General features: G+C 34.9%; 3 protein-coding genes and 1 pseudogene across 3 annotated transcripts; 2 read left to right on the top strand and 2 right to left on the bottom strand.

Annotated features, from left to right (window-relative positions):
* Positions 1-281: 281 nt before the first annotated feature.
* Positions 282-1,984, bottom strand: LOC129891335 (cellulose synthase-like protein E1; annotated as a pseudogene).
* A 424-nt stretch (positions 1,985-2,408) lies between these two features.
* On the bottom strand, positions 2,409-11,894 carry LOC129891334 (cellulose synthase-like protein E1). The gene is made up of 12 exons (XM_055966652.1): positions 11,569-11,894; positions 10,151-10,463; positions 9,590-9,730; positions 9,216-9,347; positions 8,925-9,134; positions 8,615-8,839; positions 8,182-8,529; positions 7,231-7,739; positions 5,713-5,917; positions 3,546-3,732; positions 3,355-3,462; positions 2,409-2,735 (listed from the first exon to the last, which is right to left on the bottom strand). The coding sequence occupies exons 1-12, from the start codon at positions 11,838-11,840 to the stop codon at positions 2,602-2,604; spliced, it is 2,784 nt and encodes a 927-aa protein (XP_055822627.1). The 5' UTR covers positions 11,841-11,894; the 3' UTR covers positions 2,409-2,601.
* A 3,057-nt stretch (positions 11,895-14,951) lies between these two features.
* On the top strand, positions 14,952-21,100 carry LOC129892552 (WEB family protein At5g55860). Its single transcript, XM_055968134.1, has 3 exons — positions 14,952-15,476; positions 18,266-18,461; positions 19,043-21,100. Exons 2-3 carry the CDS (start codon positions 18,291-18,293, stop codon positions 20,897-20,899), a joined length of 2,028 nt encoding a protein of 675 aa, XP_055824109.1. The 5' UTR covers positions 14,952-15,476; positions 18,266-18,290; the 3' UTR covers positions 20,900-21,100.
* Positions 21,101-22,690: 1,590 nt separating this feature from the next.
* Positions 22,691-26,376, top strand: LOC129892553 (uncharacterized). The gene is made up of 5 exons (XM_055968136.1): positions 22,691-23,209; positions 24,448-24,533; positions 24,620-24,925; positions 25,039-25,122; positions 25,601-26,376. Exons 1-5 carry the CDS (start codon positions 22,847-22,849, stop codon positions 26,040-26,042), a joined length of 1,281 nt encoding a protein of 426 aa, XP_055824111.1. The 5' UTR covers positions 22,691-22,846; the 3' UTR covers positions 26,043-26,376.
* The last annotated feature ends 200 nt before the right edge of the window (positions 26,377-26,576 follow it).

The following is a 26,576-nucleotide window of genomic DNA, read 5'->3' as shown; positions in this document are numbered from 1 at the left end:
AATAATCATAATATAGTCACCATATTTTGACCATTCAAAATAGAATTACAAAGATTACTTGTAATTACCTTACAATAACCTGCTCGACACACTATTAATACATAAAACTTAAACTCAATAAGGATTTAATAGATGGAGCATATATTTCTTCTCTTGACCACAAAATTATACCTTGTCCCTAAAAAGATCCACTACTAAATATTAACGTAAAGAATTGGATTTTGAGCCTAATTTAAACCCAAAAGCTCTCTCTTTTACATACAACGTGAGACTCCTAACGATTACATATATGCAATACATGTGCAAACAAAAACTGCAAGAACAACTGATTGAACTGCAGTAGAGTTAGGTATTTTTCCCTTATCTTGCCTAAAGAAGAGAGCATTACACAAAGACAAGTTTATAAAAAACAAGAACCCCACAAAGCAAATTTTGCAAAGCCATAGTTTCAGATACATATTTCAATTCCAATTCTCTTGTTAATATCATTTTTTTTCACCAACCCCATAAGGCAAAAAAGATTGATCATTGCCAATGTTGACAAAATTGTAAGCATTGGTGAAGCACTTCCAAATTCCATTTCCTCTTGTTTGTATCTCAACAACACGTCTTCATTGGTGACTTTTGGAGTGACAATGAATGTTGTATTGGAAGAACCAAATATCTGAAAGGCAAATATGTAGGAGTTTGTTCTTATAAAGCCATATTCTTTGTTCATTCCACCATCCACGAATTGTTCCACCGCTCCACAGGAATTCAGCAAAACTATACATTAGTTCCGTGATTATCACATATGCAAATGGCAAGAACCATTTGCTGGAGACCTGGAAGTTGAGAGCAAAAGGAAAATTTGTCAAATTTCTTTTATTGGCCAGTGATTCTGCTCGCAATGTGCTTTTAGTGCTAGCTTTATTTTTGCTCGGACACTTCAGATCCTCTTAAAATAGTGCATTTTTGAGAATCCAAGCGTGTGCATATTTCATTAACAACATCATTACTCCTAATGAGATAACTTCAATTTCGACACATGTAAGATAAGGTTTTTAAAGCGATATTCTGGTGTTCTTACTGAGTCAATGAGGCTACGATATTTTTCCTCAGCAATCAACTGGTTGTTAGCGGTAGAGTAAGTCTAGTTCGTACCAAACAAGAAGGAATACGTTAGGGGACAAAGACTAGAAACTCTCAGCTGAATGTGGCTCATAACCGGTACTGATGCAGTAAGATATTACACAGGACTTGGGACAAAATTTAAGTATGATATGGTTAAGAAAATGTGATAATAAAGGGGCGAAAAATACCTGTGGAAACAGGTAAATATCTTCGAGTAGATAAAGCGAAGGGACGATAGAGTAGTACAGAGTTGCCCAGCAATTCGGAGACCAGAGGCAGTAAGTGAGATATCCCAACACAAGGCTGGGATTGAGCTTTCCAAGTCCATACCAAACAGGGCTATACTTAGAAAACAGAATCATTAAATTTCCCTCGGACCATCTCTTATGCTGCACTAATATCTGATCCAACGTCGTTGCAGTATCCCCTAAAAAGGCCTTCCTTTTCGGACGATAATAAACAGATTTCCAACCTTTACACTTAATTGTCAACCCGGTCAATACATCTTGGACTGGACACCCATACTTCAAACCAAACTGTGTGACCATCTCATCTAAATTTTGAAAATCAGATGAACATACCTCATTTCCCCATTGAGTGTTTTGCTCATACGTAGAACTTGCTAATCTTTCTAATCTTTCTTCCAACGCGTGCACGTTTTCTTCCATCTTCTCAGGACATGAACTCTTCAAATCAATCCTAGCTTTCGTGCCACTCTCTCTGTCATAAAGGGTGTCTCTCCTATGAAAGCAGCCAGTTCCAGTATACAAAGGGCCTCCGTAACCATCAGCACCGTGGAATTCCACCTTAAGTTGACGTAAAAGTAATGATACGAAAGCGAACCTTAAATATATATACATGTAAGTGGATATTTAGGTTAATTTTTCAATATAGGGGTGGAATTTTGAACTCAAAATTGCATTAGGTTTAGTGGTGTTCATAAAGATCGAATTCATCAAGTTTAAATTCTGATTTCACCTGATCCACTGATATTTGTTTGTGTATTGCATAATCTTTGAATGTCATAAACTTTCTATTGTAGGTGTGATAAACTTCATTTTTAGTTGACATAAACCCCAAAATTGTTATGTTGCGTTCACCATGTCAATAACACTTTCAGGATATTATTTGAGAAAGTAGTAAACTTTTAGGAAACTACAATTTGCATAGGAAGATATAAAATAAAAAAGCAACTGCAGCCCAAATAAGCATGGCCAATTCCAAGACGAGGCAACTGAAATATAGAGACTGAATGCAAATGTTAAATTCAGGTGGGAAGAATGTGACAGACAAAATAAAATTTCAAAAGTAACAGTAATTTTTCATTTAAGATTATTGAGCCTTCAACATCCAACTAAAGGAATTATAACAACTTAATCACTGGCGAAAACCGTTCATTCTAGTTTTTACAGTGCTTGAATACAGAAAGACATTACATTTGAAGTTCCAAGGATTCTGTAGTATAAATATACTCAGTTCTGTCAAAAGCTAAACTCTGGACTGCCCCAGTTTTCGTTCGAAGAGATGCTTTAGGAGGTAAACTTGCAGAATGCTAACGCCGATGAGAGCAGAAGACTCGAGCAAAGCTTTGTAGATTGCTCTTTTGCTCATTATTTCATTCACTGCATAAAATAGAAACGATATCAACTTAGTAGAACTACAAGCTTTGGAGCACGCAGAGTATCACGAATCGGGTAGATTAGTGAACACGACTTTTGTTATTAGTATAAAATTGAGATGCCAAGGCCCAAGAGAAACAGATCATATATGTTGATAACTGATATTCTCTTCGTGTTAGTGAACAGAAAAGTGATACTGGGTCTGAATATCCGAACCACTAAGTCACTGACACATCCAAATAACACAACCTATGAAGTATACAAAGCTGATAGGTTCAAATGTTACAACATAAGCAAATAAAGAGCAATTTAACACTTCTTTAGCATTACCAAGATTTTGAGTTTTTTTCCCCCAATAAATAAAGGTAAAAGAGCAAGATTTTGCGCTTAAACGGTCATGTGCTAAAGTTCATGACCATTCACATATTCAAGATATAGGAGATATATGCATCCCCAAGCTGAAACAATAACGATCATTTCCCTAGATTTATGACTAACATCACGTGAAAAAGTGAGGAAAATGGAAGAGGAGACTTATCTCATTAAAGTGTATGCTAAAATGTCATGATTTGTTGAAATGTAGGGGATTCATATAAGAAATATGCAAAAGCTTTACTAATACCTATTGCTTGCCTGTCTGTCTGGGCCTCCAGCCAATGCTGTTCAAACTGAATGTTGTATAAAGCTTCCTCTAGTTGTCCAATGTGCTCAAAGAGCGGTTTGAAATGCTCTGCAGTATCATAATTAAAAGTAAGATCTCTTGTAAAGAGCCCCCAAATAACAAAGTAAGATGAAGCAAAAAGACACGCTAACCGTCTTTTGCGTGCTCATCGTGGTATGCAAAGTGGGCAGCATGTAGATCAAAGTCTATGGTTTCATGGTAGGGTGACTTGTTGGTGAAACAGAAACGATAAACTCCTTCATGATGGGCTACAAACTCAGTCTTCTCACTTATTTTGTCACGAAAATCATGAATCTGCTCCCCGGAAGGTCCCTTCACCTAATTTTCACCAACATAGCAACATCAATTGAACTATAAATGCACAATTCTTCTCTAGAAGTGAATGTAAAATATGGTTACGTAAGACTCCTCTGGATAGCATAAAGAACCAATTGCGACAAAGTTCAAAAATAATGCCAAAGGTTTTGGTCTAGTAGTAAGAGTGCAGCATGTGATGTGTGATAAGGAGCTCACGACGGGTTCGAACTCTGGTGTAGACAAAACCTTGATATTTAAGTAAAGTTACGAAGAAGGTAAGATGTGTGGGTCCATTATCTACCAAGCTTTGAACCATGGGCCATAAGGTAAAAAACTATAGTGAAGTAACAAGAAAAGTTGACTGAAGTAATTGTTACGTGGTTCTGAAAAATAGCTCATCAATTTACAGCTCCAAGATATGAACTTTGCTGAAAATGAACCCATGTAATTCTAATTCTCAAAGCCACTCAATTTCCTAACCCCACAAGAAAAAAAAGTGATAAGAATTTCCTCCACCAAATTGCAATTTATGGTGTCCCTTTTTTATGTGTATAAAAAGGATTGAAGTTGCAAAAGACACAAGAAGAGAGACAAGTAAAACCTAAGAAAAATATTGTTAGTTTCTCATCAACAATTCAAAAACCAAAGTCAACACAAATTTGAAAAACAAAACAACAAGGCTCGAACAATTCAAGTATCTAATGAATCTAAATATCAAAGTCAACACAAATTTGCAAACAAAACAACAAATCTTGAAGTCCAAACCTAACTTGCATTATTATTGACAGTTCAGAAATCACAGCAACTTGATATATAACTAATCCGATAACTACAATAACCCCTTTCATCTCAATAAAGATGAAATCTTTACAATTTTCAATCAGCAGAAATCACAACAACAACAACAACAACAACCCAGTGAAATCCCACATCGTGGGGTCTGGGGAGGGTAGAGTGTACGCAGACCTGACTCCTACCAATGTAGGACGGCTGTTTCCGAAAGACCCTCGGCTCAATAAAAGCATAGAAAAAGGTCAGACAAAAATATTAGAGTAAATAAGTAGATGACGAAAACGGTCCAAACAATAGTATAATCAAAGCACAAAAAACTGCAAATTGCATACCTATATATCAGCTAACAAAACAATTAATCTCGAACATTTCAAGTGTCTAATGAATCTTAAAATCAAAGTCAGTCAATTTCGGGCCACCAAACCCTGCAACTGATGAGAAGGCCCTATGGAGTAAAGGGAAGTGTGTACGTTGTCACACTCCCAACACAAATTTGCAAACAAAACAACAAAGCTTGTTTTCCAAACCTAACTTGCATTATTAACAGCAGTTCAGAAATCTCAATAAAAATGAAATCTTTACAATTTTCAATCAGCAGAAATCACAAAAACAAAAACCGCAGATTCCATACCTATTTACAAGCTGACAAACAAACAGAGAAAGAAAATAATAAAAGAATAACACAAACAGATAGATAGAAGTAATTTTGTTAACACGAGAAACAAAGCTTGACTTCCAAACCCCACTTCTGTTATTATTATCAGTTAGTTCATATAACAAGAAGATATATAACTAATCCGATAACAACTATAACGCCTTTCATCTCAGTAGAAACGAAATCTTTACAATTTTCAATCAGCAAAAATCACAAAAACTGCAAATTACATACCTATATACCAGCTAACAAACAAGCAGAGAAAGAAAACAATGGAAGTAATTTTGTTACCACACGAGAAACAAAGCTTGAATTCCAAACCCCACTTGTATTTTTAACAGTAGTTCAAACATCACAGCAACAAGATATATAACTAATCCGATATAAACCACAACGCCTTTCATCTCAATAAAGATGAAATCTTTACAATTTTTAATCAGCAGAAATCACAAAAACTGAAAATTACATTACTACATACCATCTAACGAACAAACAAACAGAGAAAAACAATTTAAATAAAACACAAAACAGAGATATTAAAGTAATTTAGTTACCACAAGGTCAACACCCTCTTCACTGTAATGCCAAGAACCTTCTGACTTGATTACAACAAACGAAAAATGAACTGATTCTCCCATTTGAACTTTATGTGAAAAACACTCTTCTCTATCAATCACAAATCTAATCCCATAAACCCCTCCACACCTCCATGCCATCACCAATATTGTCACCAAGATCCAAACTTTCAATGACCCAATTCTCATCTGCAATGAATTCTCAATTTTAATTTCACAAAAAAATCAAATTAAACAAAAAAAAATCAAAAAGGGATTTTTAGAACTAGGGTTTACCTTTTCTTGGCGAAAAATTTGGGATTTTGGACCAGAGTTTGAAACTGGTACGATTTTTTTGTGTGTTTGACTAAGTTAAGGAATACAACAACATATGACTTTGCTTTTGTCTTAAAAGTTAGATGAACTAAACTCGTACTTATAATCGGGTTAACCGTACCCGAAAACCCGTATTATTTTTTTATTTTTTTTGGAAATTCCATAATTAGTTGGAATTGGAAAGTCCAATGGTTGACTTTGATGAGTACATGCAAGTGTAATTGAAAGAAAAATGTTTAGGTATTGTGAAAAAAAGTGAAGATGAATTAATTAACCATATGTCTCAATGCATAGTGTTAAGAGTGTAAATTCAATAGTATTTGATATTTTAGTATCTAGTTTATTTTAAATAAGTAATAATTTAAAATTAATCAAGTAAATTATTGTACTTTACGCGGGAAAGATAGGGGGCAAGTCTCTTCTCTGTTTAATAGTATTTGATTTTTTAAAATAACTAATTACTTAAAATTATTCATGTAAATTGTTGTATTTTATGTGGAAGATGTAGCTTATCTAATATTTTTATTTAGAAATTACATGGTTTCTTTATTCTTCGATGTTTATTACTATATGTTGTTTCATTTGCTTTGTATCCTATTTCTTGATTTGAACTCTTCTTTTTTTTTTTTTTATTTGAAATTTTTTTAATAGCAGCGTCTTATCTTTTACATATAACTGAGGTATTACTACTTTAAGTATTAAATAAAAATTATACTAAGATGAGATACATTAACTGTATACATGAATAACGAAGATATTGAATTAAAAATGATCTCCTATACTAGTTAGATATCCAATCTTTCTATTTTCTTTTTTTCATTTACTTTCCTCATCAGTATTTTGACCAAATTCAAAATAATATTACAGAGATTAATTGTATTCAACTTACAAGTAACCTGATTATATAAATATTTTTGCTCACAACACATCATCAATACATAAAACTTAAACTCAATAAAAATTTAACACATGAAAAATATATTTCTTCTCATGATCACAAAATTACACATTTTAGATCAAGTACTGAATATTATGGTAAAGAAATAATTTTTGAACCTAACTCAATCTGAAAAACTAGCTTATAAAGGGAGAATACCTGTCCCTTTTTCGTCCGATGTGGAACTCTTAAACAATTACATATACGTAATATATGTACAAATAGAAAGTGCAAAAACAACCGACTGAATTGCCGTAGAGCTAGGTATTTTTCCCTTATCTTGCCTAAAGAAGAGAGCATTATACAAAGGCAAGTTAACAAAAACAAGAACTCCACAAACCAAAATTTGCAAAGCCATAGTTTCAAATACATATTTCAATACCAATTCTCTTGTCAATAACAATTTTTTCACCAACCCCATAAGGCAAAAGAGATTGAGCATTGCCAATGTTGACAAAATTGTAAGCATAGGTGAAGCACTTCCAAATTCCATTTTCTCTTGTTTGTATCTCAACAACACATCTTCACTAGTGACTTTTGGAGTTACTATGAATGTTGTATTGGAAGAACCAAATAACTTCAACATTGTATCAAGAAAGGCAAATATGTAGGAGCTTGTTCTCTTGTAAAGCCATATTCTTTGTTCATTCCACCATCCAAGAATTGTTCCGCCGCTCCAGAGGAATTCAGCAAAGCTATATATTAGTTCCGCGATTATCACATATCCAAATGGCAAGAACCATTTGCTGGAGACCTGAAAGTTAAGACCAAAAGGAAACTTTGTCAAATTTCTTTTGTAGGCTAGTGATTCTGCTCACAATGTGCTTTTAGTGCTAGTTTTATGTTTGCTCGGATACTTCAAATCATCCAAAAGTAGTGCATTTTTGAGAATTCACTCAATGAGGCTACGATATTCTTCCTTAGCAATCAACTTGTAGAATAAATTAGACAGGTACTGTTTGAGGATTCTATAAGTTCAGTTCGTACCAAACAAAAAAGGAATAAATTACTAATTTTTGATATTGTCTTAGCTAAACCTAATAGAATTCAAGGTTCTCTTCTTTTCGTTTTTACCTTGAAATGTATAATGCATTAAGGGGACAAAGACGAGAAACTCTCAGCTGAATGTGACTCATAATAGGTACTGGTGCAGCAAGGTATTACACGAGACTTAGGTCAAAACTCAAGTAAGATACCTGTGGAAAGAGGGAAATTCCTTTGAGTAGACAAAGCGAAGGGGCGATAGAGTAGTACAGAGTTGCCCAGCAATTCGGAGACCAGAGGCAGTAATGGAGATATCCCAACACTAGGCCAGGATTGAGCTTTCCAAGTCCATACCAAACAGGGCTATACTTAGAAAACAGAATCATGAAATCGCCCTCGGACCATCTCTTATGCTGCACTAATATCTGATCTAAAGTCATTGCAGTAACCCCTAAAAAGGCCTTCCTTTTCGGACTATAATAAATAGACTTCCAACCTTTACACTTAATTGTCAACCCGGTCAATACATCTTCGACTGGACACCCATACTTCAAACCTATCTGCCATGTTAATGAAGTTCACGACGAGTCAGTTACTAAACTGTGTGACCGTCTCATCTACAATTTGAAAATCAAATGAACATACCTCATTTCCCCATTGACCATTTTGCTCGTACGTGGAACTTGCTAATCTTTCTAGTCTTTCTTCCAACTCATGCACGTTTTCTTCCATCTTCTTGGGACAGGCACTCTTCAAATCAATCCTAGCTTCCGTGCTAAACTCTCTACCGTAAAGGGTGTCTCTCCTATGAAAGCAGCCAGTTCCAGTATACAAAGGGCCTCCGTAACCATCAGCACCGTGGAATTCCACCTTAAGTTGACGTAAATGTAATGATATGAAAATTTTAGCAATGAATATTCATTTACACCATAAAACAAAGAAGAGATGTACTAACCTCATCAATTACTCTGAGAGAACCATAAACTTCATTTTTACTGGCATTTTCGAAGGATTGTGCAAATTGCACGAAAGCATTTCCATGACTTCTTTCTTCATCCATAAAGAAGCAAAGAGCATCTTGAATCGAGTTTGAGTTGTTCGAGTACATATCACAATCTACATTCATAATTATTGGCCCATTGCTGATCTCTGAGGACACCCTAATCTGAACGTTTTAATTAACAATATCATCCACATGTTCATCCAAGATTTCACTTATGTAATGAACACCAAGTACTAGACTTACCAATGCATTCATCGCCCCGGCTTTGAAATTATGGAAGTGCTGAGGATGCTTCTCCCGAGCCATATAAACCAATGTTGGCAGTCTTACCCCATCAATGTCCTTTGTCTCTTCGTCTCTGTTGTCGTTTAGTATCTAGTACGCAAATAAAAGCAGACATAGATAAGATCAGATATGAAGAGTTACATTTACTCTATTCATATATGTGACAGTCAGCAGCGGAGCTACCTTTAACGTAGAGGAGATTCAATTGGATCCCCTTCATCGGGAAATTATAATTTTTTTTGTGCATATATAAATTGTTAAATCTCTCTTAACATACCAAACGAGTATGTGGCCTAACTTGAACCAATATTTTTGTTACTTTTTTTTTGTACCTGCAACATAGCAGCATGGTTTATCTTGGATGAATATGAATTCCATTTGGAATATCCTTTGTATTCTAATTTTGCTTGATCTGAGACCGTTCCAGCCTTGCACACAACGTCAATTTTGTTTGCCATGTCCTCGTATAATCTCTGCAGCATTAAGAAAAGAAATCATCTATCAAAAACTGTATACATACCTCAGCATTTTATCGATTTCACCGACTAATTAGCGAGTAATGAGATTTATGCTTAACATTCAACAGATTTGGATCAAAAAGTTTTAGTAAACAAAAGAAATTCTTTAATGAACATGAAAATCCTGAAATAAGAGTGTATTTGATTGGATACGAAGTTTAAGAAAGAAAGACGGACTTTTGGCACATGCCAAAAGCATCTTCAGAATTTAAGGTCTTAAACATGTCACGACGATTCTATGACTGTAAGAGCAAGTCACCAAGGATAAAACATTAAGTTCAAAGTTGAAGAGTTTCCAAGAATACAAACATGCCATTCTTTCTTAAACAAACTAAAAAGAAGTTCATGTCATATAAACTAGAATGGAGGGAGTACCTTCATTTTGGAAAAATCTGCATCAGATTGATCTGAAACAGACAAAGATGCAAAATAGGCAGCAGGAGATCTCGGCTCAATGTTGAATTTCTTGCAATAAGGAAGCCAATGCTTTGCAAAGAGAGAAGCTTCTAGCAAGGCATAAAAGGTAAGCTCGGAACCAGCATCATCTGAGAGATAAACACTGAGCTTTTCTGGTGGATAATTGTAAGCCATGACTGATAAAACTGTATTGATCACCATAATTGGTGGCTCTATTGCAGGATCAGCTGTGCACACAAATACATCTACTCTCGGCAACTCATTCTCGTACCTATTTTATTCAATAGTAAATAGTAACGTTATCAAAACTATCTTCACTCTAACGACATGAACTTGAACTTTTAGACGAAATGATCTCACAATTCAACAATTCAACATAGGAATGTTCTGAGTTCAAATTCCACATCCACTTCCATTTGAAATTTTCTTTTACGTGCTTGATCCATGAGAGGCGAGTTGATAATACAGTAAAATGATAAATGAGTGTTCTGCCCTATCTAACAGTTTAAACTTTTAGATGAGAAGATGACACAATTCAACATATTATAAGAGAAGACAGTGTGGTTCCGAATTCAAATTCCACCTCCACTCTTAATCAAAAAAACTTTTTTTCCCGGTGTTTGATGACCTATAAAACAATCATGCCCTTATATGAGGGACGAGTTGAAAACATAATTAAATTAAGAGATAAACGAATATTCTGCTCAATAAACTACAACAACGACTACACCTCAGTGCCAACACAAGTTGGCGTCGACTATATGATTCTCCACCTCTTCATTTAAGCTCAACGAGTGCTTAGCTCAATAAACAACAACTACTATGCCTCAATACCAAACAAGTCGGGATCGATTATAAGTCCCAACTGCTTCATTTAAGCTCAACTCATATCATCATCATAAACGAAAACTCAGCTCAACAAACAACTTCTTCTACACCTTAAACCAAATAAGTTGGGATCGACTATATGAGTCCACACTGCTTCATACATCGCCATAAACAAGCCCTCAGCTCAACAAGCAACAACAACTACGTCTCGGTCCCAAACAAATTGAGATCAACTATATGAATCCTCAATGCTTCATTTAAGCTCAACGCAAGTCATCATTATAAATGAGTGCTCAAATAAACATCACCTCAGTCCCAAACAAATCGAAATTGACTATACGAATCGTCACTGATTCATTCAAACTCAACTCATGTCATCATCATAAACAAGTGCTAATCAGCTCAATAAACAACAACAACAATTACTACAACTACTACTACTCCTAAACAAGTTGGTATCGGCTATATAAATCCTCATTGATTCATTAAAACTTACCATCCACTCAGTCTAACAGATTAAACTTTTAGATGAGATGGTCGTGACATACCTCATCAATAGCCTGTCTCGAAATGTGTGACGATAAACTCTGTTCCAACGAAGAGACTGAGTGAGGAACCAGTAAAAACCAAACCATAGTTCAGCTCCAAGCATTCCAATCCAACCATATCTACCATTTTCACCTGATTTTGGTATATTACATAGTCTATAAATCCAAATCAAAAAAATCCCCCCAAAAAGTGAAATTGCAAATAGCCTATATAATATCCTTCCCTTTGCCTTCTTAGTCTCAAATAAAGGCTCATACTTCAACTTTCCCATTATCTCTGATACAATTTTTCAGTCTCTCTTTGAGGGTTATCTACATCTATAATATAGTACTATTTTCAACAAACGTATATCATTTTTTTTCCTTATTTAAATATTTTTTTAATATATGTATATACAAACAAAAAGAATCTTGGATTTTGGTGACGTTTTAACGATTCTGCACGAATTCAACTCTGGCAACTCGAGAGATAACATTAATTATCATTACTATATATGCCCTGGATTTTAATTTGTAAAATTTTGTATCAAGTCCAAATCACACCATTTTTGAGTAAGTTGAAATAATAATTAATTTTTTAAAAGTTATTTTTATGTAGATTCCCAACATAATTATTTTAATAAGTACCGCTTATAATAAGTAAATTATTGACACTGAAAAGGCAGGATACCCAAATGGTTAGGCAATTGAAATAAAAAGATTAACAATATCTTTGACGGAGGTTTCCATGTGATTATTGACTGTTTTGTCCTCGATATTTACAAAGTGGATCAGATTTATTAAAGCAATCACTGAGTTTTAATTTATTTATCCTATTTTATATTTAAATATAGAAATAAGTGTCAAAAACACATTTAAACTATCTTTTTTTTGAATTTCATATTTAACTATCCATTTTTTTTTTAATTTCATAAAAAAAAAATAGATGTATTTTTGACACATAATTCATAAAGTTCATATTTTTTTTAAAAAGTCTCATCATTTCAAAATCTAAAAAAAAAAAAATCAAACTCGACATAAAGAGATTATTTGCTCATGTAAAAAATAATTAATAAAAATTTATAATTACAAACACATACTTATAAAAAAAATATATAACTTTATTAACCAACGAAACTATTAAGACTCCTCGGTAATATTATTATTCATGTGGATTTGTGACACCTAAAATGATCAGCTTGTTGGTGCATATTTTGACATTTCTCAGACAATTGACCCGACCCGTCGTCTTCAAATTCACAAATTTCCACCGTAGCTTTCCTCTGATCCAATCCTCGACTCGCCGGAATACCTTTGCCGTGAGCTTGGCACAGCTTCGATATTTCGTTTACATCGAGTTCTCCTTCAACTTGCTCTTCTTCTTTCATTGCCCGTTCGAGATTCGATAATATCAGATGGTATTGCCGGCGATCGCCGCCGCCTCCCTCCACCACTTTCTCCGTCGCCATAATAGTGTTTTGCTGATTGATTTAGGGGAAAATTAATTTTTTTTTTGTTATTAGTGGGAAGGGAGTGTATTATGAAGAGGGAATTATTAATTTTGAAAGGCGGTTAGAAGATGACTCAGCATGACACGTGTCTAATACCACGGTGAGCTGTCATGTTTCCGAAGTGAGGTGGCACATTTTTAGATGGGATGATATATTTGTTCGTTTTGGATCCGATCCGGATTGGTTGACGTAGAGGTGATAAAATTAGATCGTGATTTATCCACTAATTTATTTATGTTTGATTGAATTATTAATTATTTATTTATTAATTCAGTTTAATTTATTTTAATTCATCAAAAATTGAGTTGAGAATTGAGATAATACGTAGGAACACCTCTAATTATGGCCGGCCATTAAGTAGGGACAAATTAACTTTTTCAGATTAATTAAGCACTTCTTTTTCTTTAACATTTGACAAATTAGATAATTGAAAAAGGAGTAGATCCACAATTCAGTTACAAGCTACATGTTGCAAAATACAAATTGTACAACGCTTTTTTTCTCTAATTAAAGTATAAATTAAATTAGGAGGGATCTTATCTTATCAACACTTTTTTCTATTTATATGTTGCGAGCCTTTTCTATAATTCAAGTTAAATTTGTTTAGTTCCCATGTGCAGTGGGATATCCTAAATCATCACTAATATCCCAAAATATTAGTCAAATCAATTAAGGTGTCGTTAGAGAAAAACTTTTAAAAAATTAAGAATTAGTGTTGAGTTATATAATTTGTCATTATTTAGCAAATATATTTGGCAAACATTTTAAGTTATCAAGTTCTAAAAAAAAATTAGAACTTGGGCCAAGTTCTAATATTTAGAAAGTTTTAAAAAATTTAAAATTACCGCAAACTTTTATATTTTATAAAAACACGCATAATTTATTTATTTCAACTAATATTTATCTACCTCATTCGAAAAAGTGTGAGTTATAATTTGAGTGACAAGATTGAAAAAAAAAACAATTTATTTTTAATGAATTATAATTCCAACTGAATCAGTGACAAGTTTGATTTTGCGATTTATGTATTGCTCTAGCCAATATTATTATTTTGTTGTTGTTAATTGTTATCAATTATGAAGGGGAGCTTTGAAGTAACTGGTAAAGTTGTTGTCATGTGACCAGGAGGTTACGGGGTCAAGCCTTGAAAACAACATCTGACAGAAATGCAAGATAAGGCTGCGTACAATAGACCCTTGCGGTCAGACCCTTCCCTGGATCCGCACATAGCGGGAGCATTAGTGCACCAGACTGTTTTTTTTTTTTTTAATTGTTATCAATTATATTATAAGGTTATTTTTTAACGAAACATGTTCATTATAAAATGATAATACAAATTTATGTGTATTTTAATAATTTATAAAACTTACGGATATAAAATATATTTTTTAAAATAGTCAAATAGTCTTGAAAAAGTTAATAGCCAAACATATAATAAAATTTCATCAAAATTATATTAAAAAATAATTTACCAAAAATATTTAAAAATTTAAAATCAAACGCTAACAAAGAAAAGAAAAAGAAGTTACTCCTATTAGTTCAGGGGCAGGTGTAAACCTGACTTAAGAGTCTAGGTAGTACCTATATCGAAAAAATATACAATATATTAAATCAATGCTTATGTGATTCGTGTATAGTAATATACATTTATGGTAAGTAGTGTTGACAAGCCCATATACTACCCAATATTTGTGAATCCTTGTTCTCACTTTTGGGATAAAAATTATAATAAAATGATAAGTATTTTTTATTTTTTAATTATGAAATTGTTTTTATTAGAAAGTGTATGGAACGAAACTTTTTAAAATAAGCTTAGATTCAATACGAATTCAAATATGAGACATTAAGAAAAAAACATTTTTTTTCTCCTTCATCTTCTCTTTTTTCACCTTTGCAGAGTCAAGCCTTGGACGGTGTTATTTTGCTGACTTGGACTTGTCCTTTATCTCTCTCTCTTTCCTCTCTGATTAGCTCATAGTAGTAGTATACATTATATTTGTCTTTCAACACACAGCTTTTTTTTTTCTTTAGCTTTTTGTAAACTTTCAGACCATCTCTCAATTCAAGATTCCTGTCTTTACTGTTTGAATTTTTTCTTTGTTTTTGCTTATTGCAACTACCCAAACAGTGTTTATCCCCTTCAAAGGAATTGCCTTTTCTCTTCTTGTACTTTGTTATTGAGGGTTTAGGTGCCGTGGGGAAAAAAAAGATTGTCTTGGGAGTGTTTGGGGCAATTTCTTTTGCTGTTTGGTTTGTGGGTTTGTGTTGATTAGTTAAAAGATTGACTTTTTGGAAGATTTTTGGTCAACCACTTTTGCCTATTTCTGAGAATTTGCTGCTGTGTATCCGATCCTTTTGGGAATCAAAAGATTGATGATTTCTAGGGTTTATGGATGATTAGGGCTTTCCATCAGATAGGTAAGCCATTTTCCCTCTTTTACCCTTTTGCTTGCCTATTATTGCTTTTGTTGAAGAAGGGCTAAATTTGAAGTCTTTATTAGACTTGGTGAGTGGAATTTGGTTTATGGTAGTTGCTATTATGGGTGTCCGGTCTAGTTTTCGCGCGAGCCCTTAGATACCTGCCACCTCCCATAGGCAGGCAACATGTATTTGGTACTTGTGTCCACTAAGGGTAGGATAGATGGGAAGAATCCCCAAGTGTTTTTTTATCTCTGCTGGGAATTGAAGCTGAGACCTCATGGCTCTCAACAACTTCATTGACCACTAGGCCACACCCTTGGGTGCTAGTTGCTATTATTCTATTGGGTTGGTATTTGAGAAATGTAATGATTACTTACTGGTTTTTTATTATAGATATTTTGAGGTTTTTTTTTTAATTTCTTGTGATCTTTATGAGTTTCAGATTGAACAATTGTTCTGTTTTTGTGATTTTATGGATTTCTTAACATCTTCCTCTCGTTTTGTTGTATAAGAGTATATGTACACCTGCAATTTAATGCACTGAAATGATTTGATTGCTTCCCTTTTAACAGATTCCAATATATTCTACCTAAAAAAAGTCAAAACATGTTCATATATGTGTTTATTGTGACCTTAGAGAGTGAAAATGTTTACATTTTTTGGCTTAGCATACATTGTCAGTGATGGTTGTAGAGGTACTTGCTTCTGTGCACTCACAATGACATCTGTTTTTCTCTGTTTGTTTCACTTCCAATAATGAATTCCTAGGCAGCTATTTGCAATCCATCATTCTGTATACACCTAGAGAAACTTGGTTCTAGTTTTAAAAGTTTCCGGAATGCATTTAATGTGTAGATTAGTTGATTTTACATCTAAACGAAACTATATCCAGGGGAAAGTCGGATTATAACAAATTATGATTTTCCTTGCGTTTAGTGCCAAACAGAAATGGTGCACGTTAGGCCTTACAATAACTCGTGTAGTCTGATCTAAGCTTGTCGTGATTTGCTTGTATATTACAATCTAACTCTTTTTAAACAAGATATGAAAAGGGACCTGTCACAAGAACACCTTATTCTGTTGGAAAGCAATTAATATTTTGATTAGTCAATTTGATAGTTGGAATTCCCAAAGGGAGCTTCAATGTGATATTTGCATTTGTATGTCGTGGTAGAGACAACTGCTGCAGTGGGATATTGACATCTTTATCTTCCGCACCCTCAGATATAGCAAAGCAGAGCTCATCATAGTGTTTTTCCTTTTAATTCGAAAGTACAGTAACGTAACTCTCTTTGAATATTTTTGAGTCAATAATGTTTAACATGAGTGTGTGGCTACATTTCAAGTCAATTATCTTTTTGTCATATAGGAATTATTTGAAGTTTTTAGTAGGTGGATATCTTGCTCTGCTCTCTGAGTATAATATAACATGACCATTATCCAAATGAAAGAAGAAGTTGAAAACAACCTACTCCCCTCAGTATGACAAAAGGGAAGTGTCTTTCTATTCATGTAGCTCAAGAAAGTAGGAAGGACACTTGATACGATTCTCTTCTTTGTGGTTTCTTTCCCTTTGATGTGCTGTTGAAGACTTGAAGTTACAAGTGTGATAGTATTCAAGGATCAAGGGCATATTTTCTTCCACCTGCTACTAGCAAATAAGCTGTAGTAGTGGCCGATGAACTGGATCGTAAAGGTTGGAACATTTAATGCACCTAATTGAAGCAACTTGGCTGTAAAGGACTTTTACACTTAAAAACTTAAGAGTAATGTGTTTTGGGTATTAAGGACAAAGGATACGTTTTTTTAACCTGGCTGGCTCAACAACAATATTAAGGTTGAATGTAGCATACATCTGAAGGTTTAAGACAATACCTGATGGGGTGTCGTTCTAGAACCTTAGCTTACCAACAGTATTTTATATCTATGTTGCATGTACTATTGTACAATTACAGTTATAACTTTTTTGGTATGAGTCCGTGTAGTCATTTCCAATTTGAGGTATACTTTGAAGAATCTGTATGACATGCCAATGCCCATGTCACACCTGTTTGACATATGTATGAGAAGACAAATAAAAGACCCATGTAACATAGTTGGCCACGAAAGATTGTAGTTGGTTGACCTGGTCTGATATCCTAAGTTCGTGTTCTCATCCTTTGTTGTGCTGAATCTGCAGTAATTGGGATCTATATGGCAAGCTTTTTTGACAATCTCAAACAGATTTCATTATTAGGTAGTTGAGGAGGAGTGTTTTAGCTGCAGTGATGAACTAAGAACCATAATTGATTGGTCTATTAACATCTCTCGGAGATTATTTTAGCTTAAACACATTAAATTAGGTTTTAGTATCCTTGGGGAAGAGGGAGAAATGCCATAAGAAAAGAATTTCAACTCTTCTTCTATAGGTTCATTTTCTCCATCGTCTTAGCATTTAGTTCTGGGTTTACGCTTTCAAATCTTCTCCAAACTCAGAACTGCTTGCATGATCTAGTGTTTGCTTTTCAATGTAGACTTATGTTCTTTTCAAGCTGTACTCTATTTCAATGAGGAGAATCACTACTAGGGGAGGTACAAGTTAAGATTTTCAAGTCCTTATAAAAATAAATGTTAAGATTTTCAAGTAAAAGGAGGACACTGATGTTAAATATACCTAGCTTGTATTGTATGATGACCCCTTGTAAATTGGTATTTCAAGCTTCTGCGCTACTCTTATCCACAATGTTGAAAATTCTGTCTGTGTTTTCGGTCACTTCCAGTAAACTTTTCTTTGCTTTTCTTGGTAGGTGGTTCTGTTTAAAAGATAAAAATATGGTTTCAAAAGACCGAAAGAAACCTACTGGATCTCCAAAAGTACAAGTTGGAGAGATAGATACAAGTGCACCATTTCAGTCTGTCAAAGATGCTGTTAACTTGTTTGGGGAAGGTGCATTCTCAGGGGAAAAACCTGCAATCAGGAAGCCAAGACCTCAGTCTGCAGAGGTAAATGATACTTTGGTTCAAATATGTATATCATTATCCTGACTGGGGAAGCTTGGTGTTTTTATTGTGATGTTTCAGTTTTATCTGCACTGTTTGTGGTAAACTTTCATTTTATGATTAAGATTGAACTAATAACTTATTAAACAAATAAAAGTTAGAGAATGAACTTCTAAGGAAAGTTTCCCTTTGTCTGAAAAATAGTTGTAATTTGTCTTTTACATAAAGTAAGTCATGCTGTCCTAGAAATTTGTGTGTGCATGCATCTCCATCTACGCATCGGACTTTTGTCTGGTATATGTGTCCTTAAAGCATCTTCTTTCTGTGATTATTCAAATGTTTTTACATGGTGGTTAATGACTTCGGAGTGTTCATAATTATTTGCTGCTTCATTTTAGAGTGTCAGAACTTTTTCACTAAATATGCTCATACTTGAGTCCTTAGAGTACCGAATGTAACATGCAGTCAAGTGCTCTCAAGAGCGAATGAATTCAAAAACTATCTACACCTAAGCATTGGTTAGTGTTCAGAGACTGCAATCAAATAGCCTCACCTAAGTTACCCTTATCTTGTCTTGCTTTCAGAGGGTACTGGCAAAGGAAACACAGCTTCACTTAGCCCAGAAAGAGCTGAACAAGTTGAAGGAACAGTTGAAAAATGCAGAAACCACTAGAGCCCAGGCACTTACTGAGCTTGAAAGGGCAAAACGTACCGTTGATGACCTCACCAGAAAGCTTAAAATTGTTTGTGAGTCAAAGGATTTGGCTGTCAAGGCAACAGAAGCAGCAAAGAGTCAGGTGAACCAACTTGAAGCGCCAAATGATGGCTCTGTTATGGGGAAGGATGGTTCTTGGAAAGTGGATCTGGAAACTGCAAGAGAAAAGTATATGGCTGAAATAGCTGATCTTGATAAAGCAAAACAAGAGCTGAGGAAAATCCGCCAGGATTGTAATACATTTATGGAAGAAAAAGCTGGCGCTATTGAGCAGGCAGCAGAAGCTGAGCGTACTGCCAAAGCAAATATGGAAAGAGCTAGTGAGCTCTCCAAGGAAATAGCAGCTGTCCAAGAGTCGGTTGATCAACTTAAACTTGCCTGTGTGCAGGAGCGGGAAGAGGAAGCAATGATTTATGCTGAAAAGGATGTCCAGAAGCGGTCCTACAGGGCTAAACTTGAAGAGTCAGCAGAGAAGTTACTTGCTTTGAAGAAAGAGACTGATGTCGATTTAGCCAAGATTCTTGAAGCACAGTTAGCTGAAACAATGTCTGAAATTGAAGCTTTGAGGAAAGAGATGGACAGTGCAAAGTCTTCTGACCTTGATACGGTGAAAGTTGTCACTGCTGAGCTGGATGATGCTAAGGAATCACTGCATAAGGTCGCAGAAGAAGAGAGTACTCTCCAAACCTTGGTGGAGACCCTTAAACTGGACCTGGAGAATATCAAGAAAGAACATTCTGATCTGAAGGAGAAGGAGGCAGAGACGGAATCACTTGCCGGGGGTCTGCATGTCAAGCTCCGGAAAGCCAAATCCGAGCTTGAAGTAGCAGTTGCTGAAGAAGCCAAAGCAAGAGGTGCTTCTGAAGAAATGATCTCTACTCTCCAGCAGCTGACCTTGGAGACTGAAAACGCAAAGCTTGAAGCTGAAGAGATGAAAATGCAAGCAGAAGAGTTAAAGAAAGAAGCTGAAGCCACTAGAATGGCTCTTGAAGAAGCAGAAAAGAAGCTTAAAGTGGCGATGGAAGAAGCTGAAGAAGCAAAATCAGCGGAGGCTGAGGCTCGTGATCAAATTAAGATTTTATCTGAAAAATCCACAGCTGCACGATCCTCAGCTTCCGAGTCTGGTGCTCGTATCACTTTATCAAGAGATGAGTTTGACTCATTGAGCCGTAAAGTTGAAGAACTTGATAATTTAGCAGAAATAAGAGTGGGAGCCGCAATGGCTCAGGTAGAGGCCGTGAAAGCAAGTGAGAATGAGGCCCTCAAGAAGTTGGAGGCTACTCAAAAGGAGATAGACAATATAAAAACCGCTACTCAGGAAGCCTTGAAGAAGGCAGAGATGGCAGAAGCTGCCAAGAAGGCCGTAGAAGGGGAGCTTAGAAGGTGGCGGGAACGTGAGCAAAAGAAGGCAGCTGAGGCAGCATCTCGTATTCTAGCTGAAACACATATGAACTACGGATCATCTCCTCAAAGTTACACAGTTCAGAAGGAGAAGCCATCAGAGAAATTCGTGGAATCACATCCAAAGATGCACCCACCCGTTGAAACCAAGAAGCAAAACACACAAGAGAATATAACGGAAACGCGCAAGTTGCAGAAAGCAAAGACATCAGTGTCAAAGAAGAAGGTATTGATGCCTAGCATCAGTGGCATTTTCCACAAGAAGAAAAACCAAGTAGAGGGAAGTTCTCCATCATATCTGCCTGGTGAGAAGCCTGTTTGGTAGCACACTGCCAAAACATTTTGTGCAAAATATATGTGGTGGAAAGGAACACATGCCATGGATTGTGTGTATATCTGAAACCTGTGGAGCAGCAATTTTCTTTCCCCTTTCACTTTTGGTATTTATTGTGTGTCTGCAACTTCTTAGAGTTATATACAATTGTCTCCTATAATAATAAATATGCTTATTGGACTCCTTGCTTCACCATCCTTGACTTCCATTGAAAAATGAAAAATATGCGTCTTTTTTCTATTGTTACTTCTTCTTGCTAATATGTTGTTGTAAAATTATATTGGGTATGTTTGTTGTGTATGGCTCTGAAAATTTCCACTTTAACTTGATGTTTGTATTTTAAATATAGAAAGCATCTTAAAACTTGATTTTCAATTCACTTTTTCTTTTAAAATTGTATTTGAATGTGACATTATTTCAAATACTATTTTGCAAAAAATATAATCGAACATAACTCCATTAATTCAATTAAGAAAAAGTGAGAACATAACTCCATTAATTCAATTAAGAAAAAGTGAAAAATATTTGAAGTTTACGACATTCGAGATATAAAATTCTTTTTGTAGTTGCGAAAACAATTTTTATTACCTAATGCATTATTGAAATCCAAATTCTATGGGAAAGGAGTACCGGAATAAAAGAATTTTCAAGCTAAATACAAAGTGAAAGTATTAAAAAATTGAGTTTAATCTATCTAATTATATTGATTGGTACTCTACGACAAATAATATAATAAATTAACTTAAATCCAAAAACTTACCGATATATCTTGGCTATAGCATATCATCCTTCTATCATTTCTAGTAATTTTACTAAACTTGTTATGAAAACTTACTTTCTAGAAATATAATTCAACTTATTTTTTTCTGAAGAAAACATTGAAATTAAGAGTTATAAATATGGATGACGACTAATTTAGTAAATGTTGTCTTAAAGAGTTTTTGCATTAAGAAATTGTACAAATACATATGATTCATTTTTAAAAAGGATCTTCTTCGTCATTTAATTTATGTGTGATCCAAATAATTTCATAGTTGACTAGATTGTACTATTGGTTTGGCATCACGATAAATATGATGTAGCAATTAGGAATATGCTATCATTCCAAATAGAGGTGACTCATTAGCTAGACTCTACACTATTGTATTGTCTTCACAATAAATATGGTATAGGACTAGAAATATACAATAATTATAGGTGATTCATTTCTAAGAGTATCTGCTTCATCAACTAATTTACGTGACGCCTAGATAATTTCATATTTGATTAAGTTGTGTGCTACTATATTGGCATCATAGTAAAAGTGAATCATTATAAATACGAATAGTTCATTAGTTAGATTGTGCACTATTATACTATTAGCCTCACAATAAATATACCATCACGATTAAAACATGCAACTATTACAAATGATTCATTCTAAAGAGAATCTTATACGTCAGCTAATTCACGTGATTCCTAGATACTCTCATAATTGGCGCCACATTATACATTACCATATTAACATCAGGATAAATATAATGTAGCGACTAGAAATATGCAATTATTTTAAATATAGGTAGTTTATTGGCTAAATTATACATTAATATATTAGCCAAACAATAAATATGGTATAACAACTAGAAACATACAAACAGTTCAAGTGATTCACTTTAATATGTACTTAATTCATCGACTACTTCATATGAAGATCAAGTACTCTCACAACTAGTTAAACTATACTCTCGAGATAATTATAATGTAACGACTAGAAACATGCAATCATTTGATACTTGCACTAAATCAAATGCTTACACCCAATTATGAAAAAGAAAAAAAGAGTACATTTTAAAAAAAAAATATAAGTGTCCATATTTCAATGTCCTAGAAGGTCTTTACCCTATTCATTTCCATTTTGTACTGAGGACTTATTAGTCAAAAGCTCAAAGTTCCCCATTAATGGCGAACAGGGACGATTTCATAAACCCTAACACTTCTTCTCCTGTTACTGTTTCCGATGCCGATAGCTTCCTTTTAGATTCTTCTCAGATCGGTAGTGCTTCTGGAAGCTTCCAGAACGAGGGTTTTCTCTCCGGCGGCGATGGCGGCGCCGGCGCAGCTGATGCTGAGTTCGGTTTCTCCCGTCCTGATTTTCGCCAGACGCCGCTTGTTGGTACTGTTGATTTCTATGAACGCCACGTGTTCCTTTGCTATAAGAATCCTCAAGTTTGGCCTCCTCGTATTGAGGCTGCGGAGTTTGATCGATTGCCTAGGCTTCTTGCTGCTGCTCTTACTGCTCGGAAGAATGATGTTAAGAAACAGGTTTCTGCTGTTGTCATTCTTGAATTTTGTTCTCTTTGCTAATAATATGAGTTCGCTTTTGAAATGTTAAGATATCCTGCATTGTATGAACTGTTATTATATTCTAGAATGCTTATTGTTGTTATTGCTAACTTGTTTTTGTCGAGCCCGGAATAAGCTAGAAAGGTAGGGGTAAGGCCTGCGTTGTTTCATGAAGTAAGAAATATCATTAATAGGCATTAAGCAGATGCAAAGTATTACAAAATCAAAAGTAATGTTAGCTTCAGAACAATAAAGTTGCTAAATTTGGGACAGAGAGCTAACAAATTCTGAAAAATTAACGGGGCAATTTACAGGTGTAAGAAAATTCCAGCTGTAGAGAGTAACTGGGGTTATTATGCTAACTTGTTGTTATGAGTTACTGATTACGTTGCTTGTCTCAAAAATTGTTGATGCACCCGTGTTGGATCCTACAAGAATGTACTACTTTGGAGGATTCAGTACGCACCCGTTGACATTTTTGAAAAGTCCGAGCAGCAGAGGTTACTGACAATCTCTTTCATATGAATGACATTTAACATCTTTTGCCTCTGCAAATTCAAATACTGTACTACTATTAGAGTTTGACCAATAAAAAATTAAGTCTTTGTGCCTCTAATTCTAGAGTGCCCTTAATTTTACTGAAAGGAGAATTGATTTAGAATTTGTATGAAATGGACCTGATTAGAGTCGAATGAATACAAAGGATCCGTACAGCCAACCTTAATATTGTTATAAGGTGTGATTGGTTCATTTCAGCTTACGAGTCAAACTTCCTTAATTTAAGCAGATGTTTTCTTTTGAAAGATGGGCATGCCTAACTGTTCTTCTTGCTAATTTGGGATGTGTAGACTAAGTTTTTCCTGCATGTAATGCTAGAACAAAATGTAAAGTGCAAAGTTAGGTCCTACATTCTGTTCATATTCACTCTTTGGCATTTGCAATTTCTTTTTCCTGACTAAAAAGTTTTAGCATTCTTCCAAGTTTTAAAATTTTACATCCACCTGTATGATTAATTGATCATTTAACTTGCCATTTTCCAACCTGTATAGCTTCTCCACAAGTTGAAGAGCAAATTGTTCTTGTTTGTGCTCATTCTGATTGAACTTGTGTAGTTTTCACAAATTCCCTTCTAAAGCAAATTGCTTAGTTAGTTATGTTTTCTTCATGATCCTAGTAATGTCTATAGTGATTTACCTTGCAACTTTTCTTTCTTCAAGACTCGGTTAACAATATGTGAAGGGCATGATGGAACTGAGACATCGAATGGGGATGTGTTGATCTTTCCGGGCATGATCAGATACAGGTTTAGACTATGCTATACTATTCTAGTGCATCTGCTGCTGTTGATTGCATAGCTATTAAATGACATTGAATTTACCTATGGTGCAGGAGATTGACTCATTTTGATGTTGACACATTTGTTGAGGAGGTGCTAGTGAAGGATGGTGAATGGTCACCTGGAAATCCTGAAGCTCTGACTGGATGGTACATATTTGTGTGTTGTCATGGATCAAGAGATCGTCGATGTGGTGTTTGTGGACCAGCTATAGTTAGTAGACTTTTGGAGGAAATAGAATCAAATGGTCTTCAAGGAAAAGTATCGGTTAGTCCATGCTCACACATCGGGGGGCACAAATTTGCTGGAAATGTGATCATATTTGGACGAAACACTCACAAGGAAGTCTCCGGACACTGGTTAGGAAAAATCCTTATGCCCCTTTTCTTCTGGAAATTGCTCTCTGAGTTGTAGGCAGTTGATGAAATTTAGCTGGGTAGTTAAGTATATGTTTGTTTTTGTTTTGCACTAGGTATGGCTATGTTACACCTGATGATGTGCCGCAGTTGCTTGAACAGCATGTTGCTAAAGGAGAAATTGTTGATTGGTTGTGGAGGTAAATTCTCTCTCCTGTTACTATTGTAATCTGACATCTGGAGAAATTGCATTTGATTACTTCTAAATGAATTTAACTCCTCTTTAAGCTATTCTGTACTTGTCAGCTCTAAAACATTAGGAATGCTACATTAAAAACTGTGGTTAAGATACAAGTTATGTATGTTGCCAAGGCATTGTTATGTCAATATTTTGTTACCTCTTAAACGACTTGAGTTCCATAACCTGTGCCGTGGTCTGCCTATGGACCATTACTAATGTTTTTGGTGAAATAACATTTTTTGGTAAAACTTTTCACTTCATAAAGTTCTGAGGGTTTAAGAAAAAAAAAATGCCGTTGATTAGATGCAAAAACAGTCCTAATTTTGTAGAGGGGAAAAATTGGCTTTTCAAGATTCATTAGTTCGGCTAATCTATCTGCAGGAATGCAGAAGGCGCTTTTGCATTTGTTAATCTAGAATACTAATATCTTGTTTCAGGGGCCAGATGGGACTATCTGAAGACGAACAGAAAGCATCCCAAGAACAGAGGCTCAGCATTAATGGTGGAACAGATATGGAAAGAGGCATCAAAAATTCAAATGATGTCGGTATTAGCACATGTGGATCCCAATTAGAAGGTACGGGCTGTTGCCAGGCAAATGGAAATATCTCATGTTGTCAGAACACTCAACTATCAGTCGATGCAGACAATTTCAATCTCAACCAAGAAAATGCCGAGTTTACATCTGAAAAGAAGAGCAGCTTCAAGAGACAAATTTCTCGAAATAGTACTGGAAAAGGGGCTCGTTCTCGCAAGGTATGCTCAATGCCTACATGGTATGAAAGCTGGGAGCGTGAAGATACATATGCAGTTCTTGCTGTTATTGGTGCTGCCATATCAGTTGCCTATGCCTTCAACTGCTACAGGCAGCTGAAGTAGTAATATTTATAAATAAACTCAACTCACATTTGATTTCATTGTTGGTTAAAAACATCTCTGTGATTTGGTTGATGTAAATTAAGGTTATTGCATGTGTGTAAGTCACTTGCAAGGAAGTCTAGAATTTGATTTACTTGGGGGATGAGATTTATGCCAAATTAGTGATGTAATGATAGACAAATTGGCTCTGTAAATTTAGGAGTCTTGTTTTGTTTTCATATCTATAACACTTCCTGGACCCTGGTGTCTGAAAGTGTTTGTATGGTCTATGAATCTGTTGGCTGTTATTATTTAAGAAAAAAAGGAATGTGTGACTGTCCTTATTAGTTCATTACTGACTGTCTCAATGTATGTGATACTTTTCCTTTTTACAGTGTGTCAAGATAAATTGTACCATATAAATTGGAACGGCGAAGATAAAAAATGATATTATATAGATACAACTTAAGTTTTTCATTTTACTCTTGACGAGAAGCTTTTACAGCTATTTATGAACACAAGTTAGTTGTTCATTTATTTTAAAGATTGCGTCAA

Source organism: Solanum dulcamara, chromosome 6, assembly GCF_947179165.1.
Source record: "Solanum dulcamara chromosome 6, daSolDulc1.2, whole genome shotgun sequence".
In the NCBI taxonomy this organism is placed as follows: Eukaryota; Viridiplantae; Streptophyta; class Magnoliopsida; order Solanales; family Solanaceae; genus Solanum; species Solanum dulcamara.
This window is presented reverse-complemented; position numbering and strand designations above follow the sequence as displayed.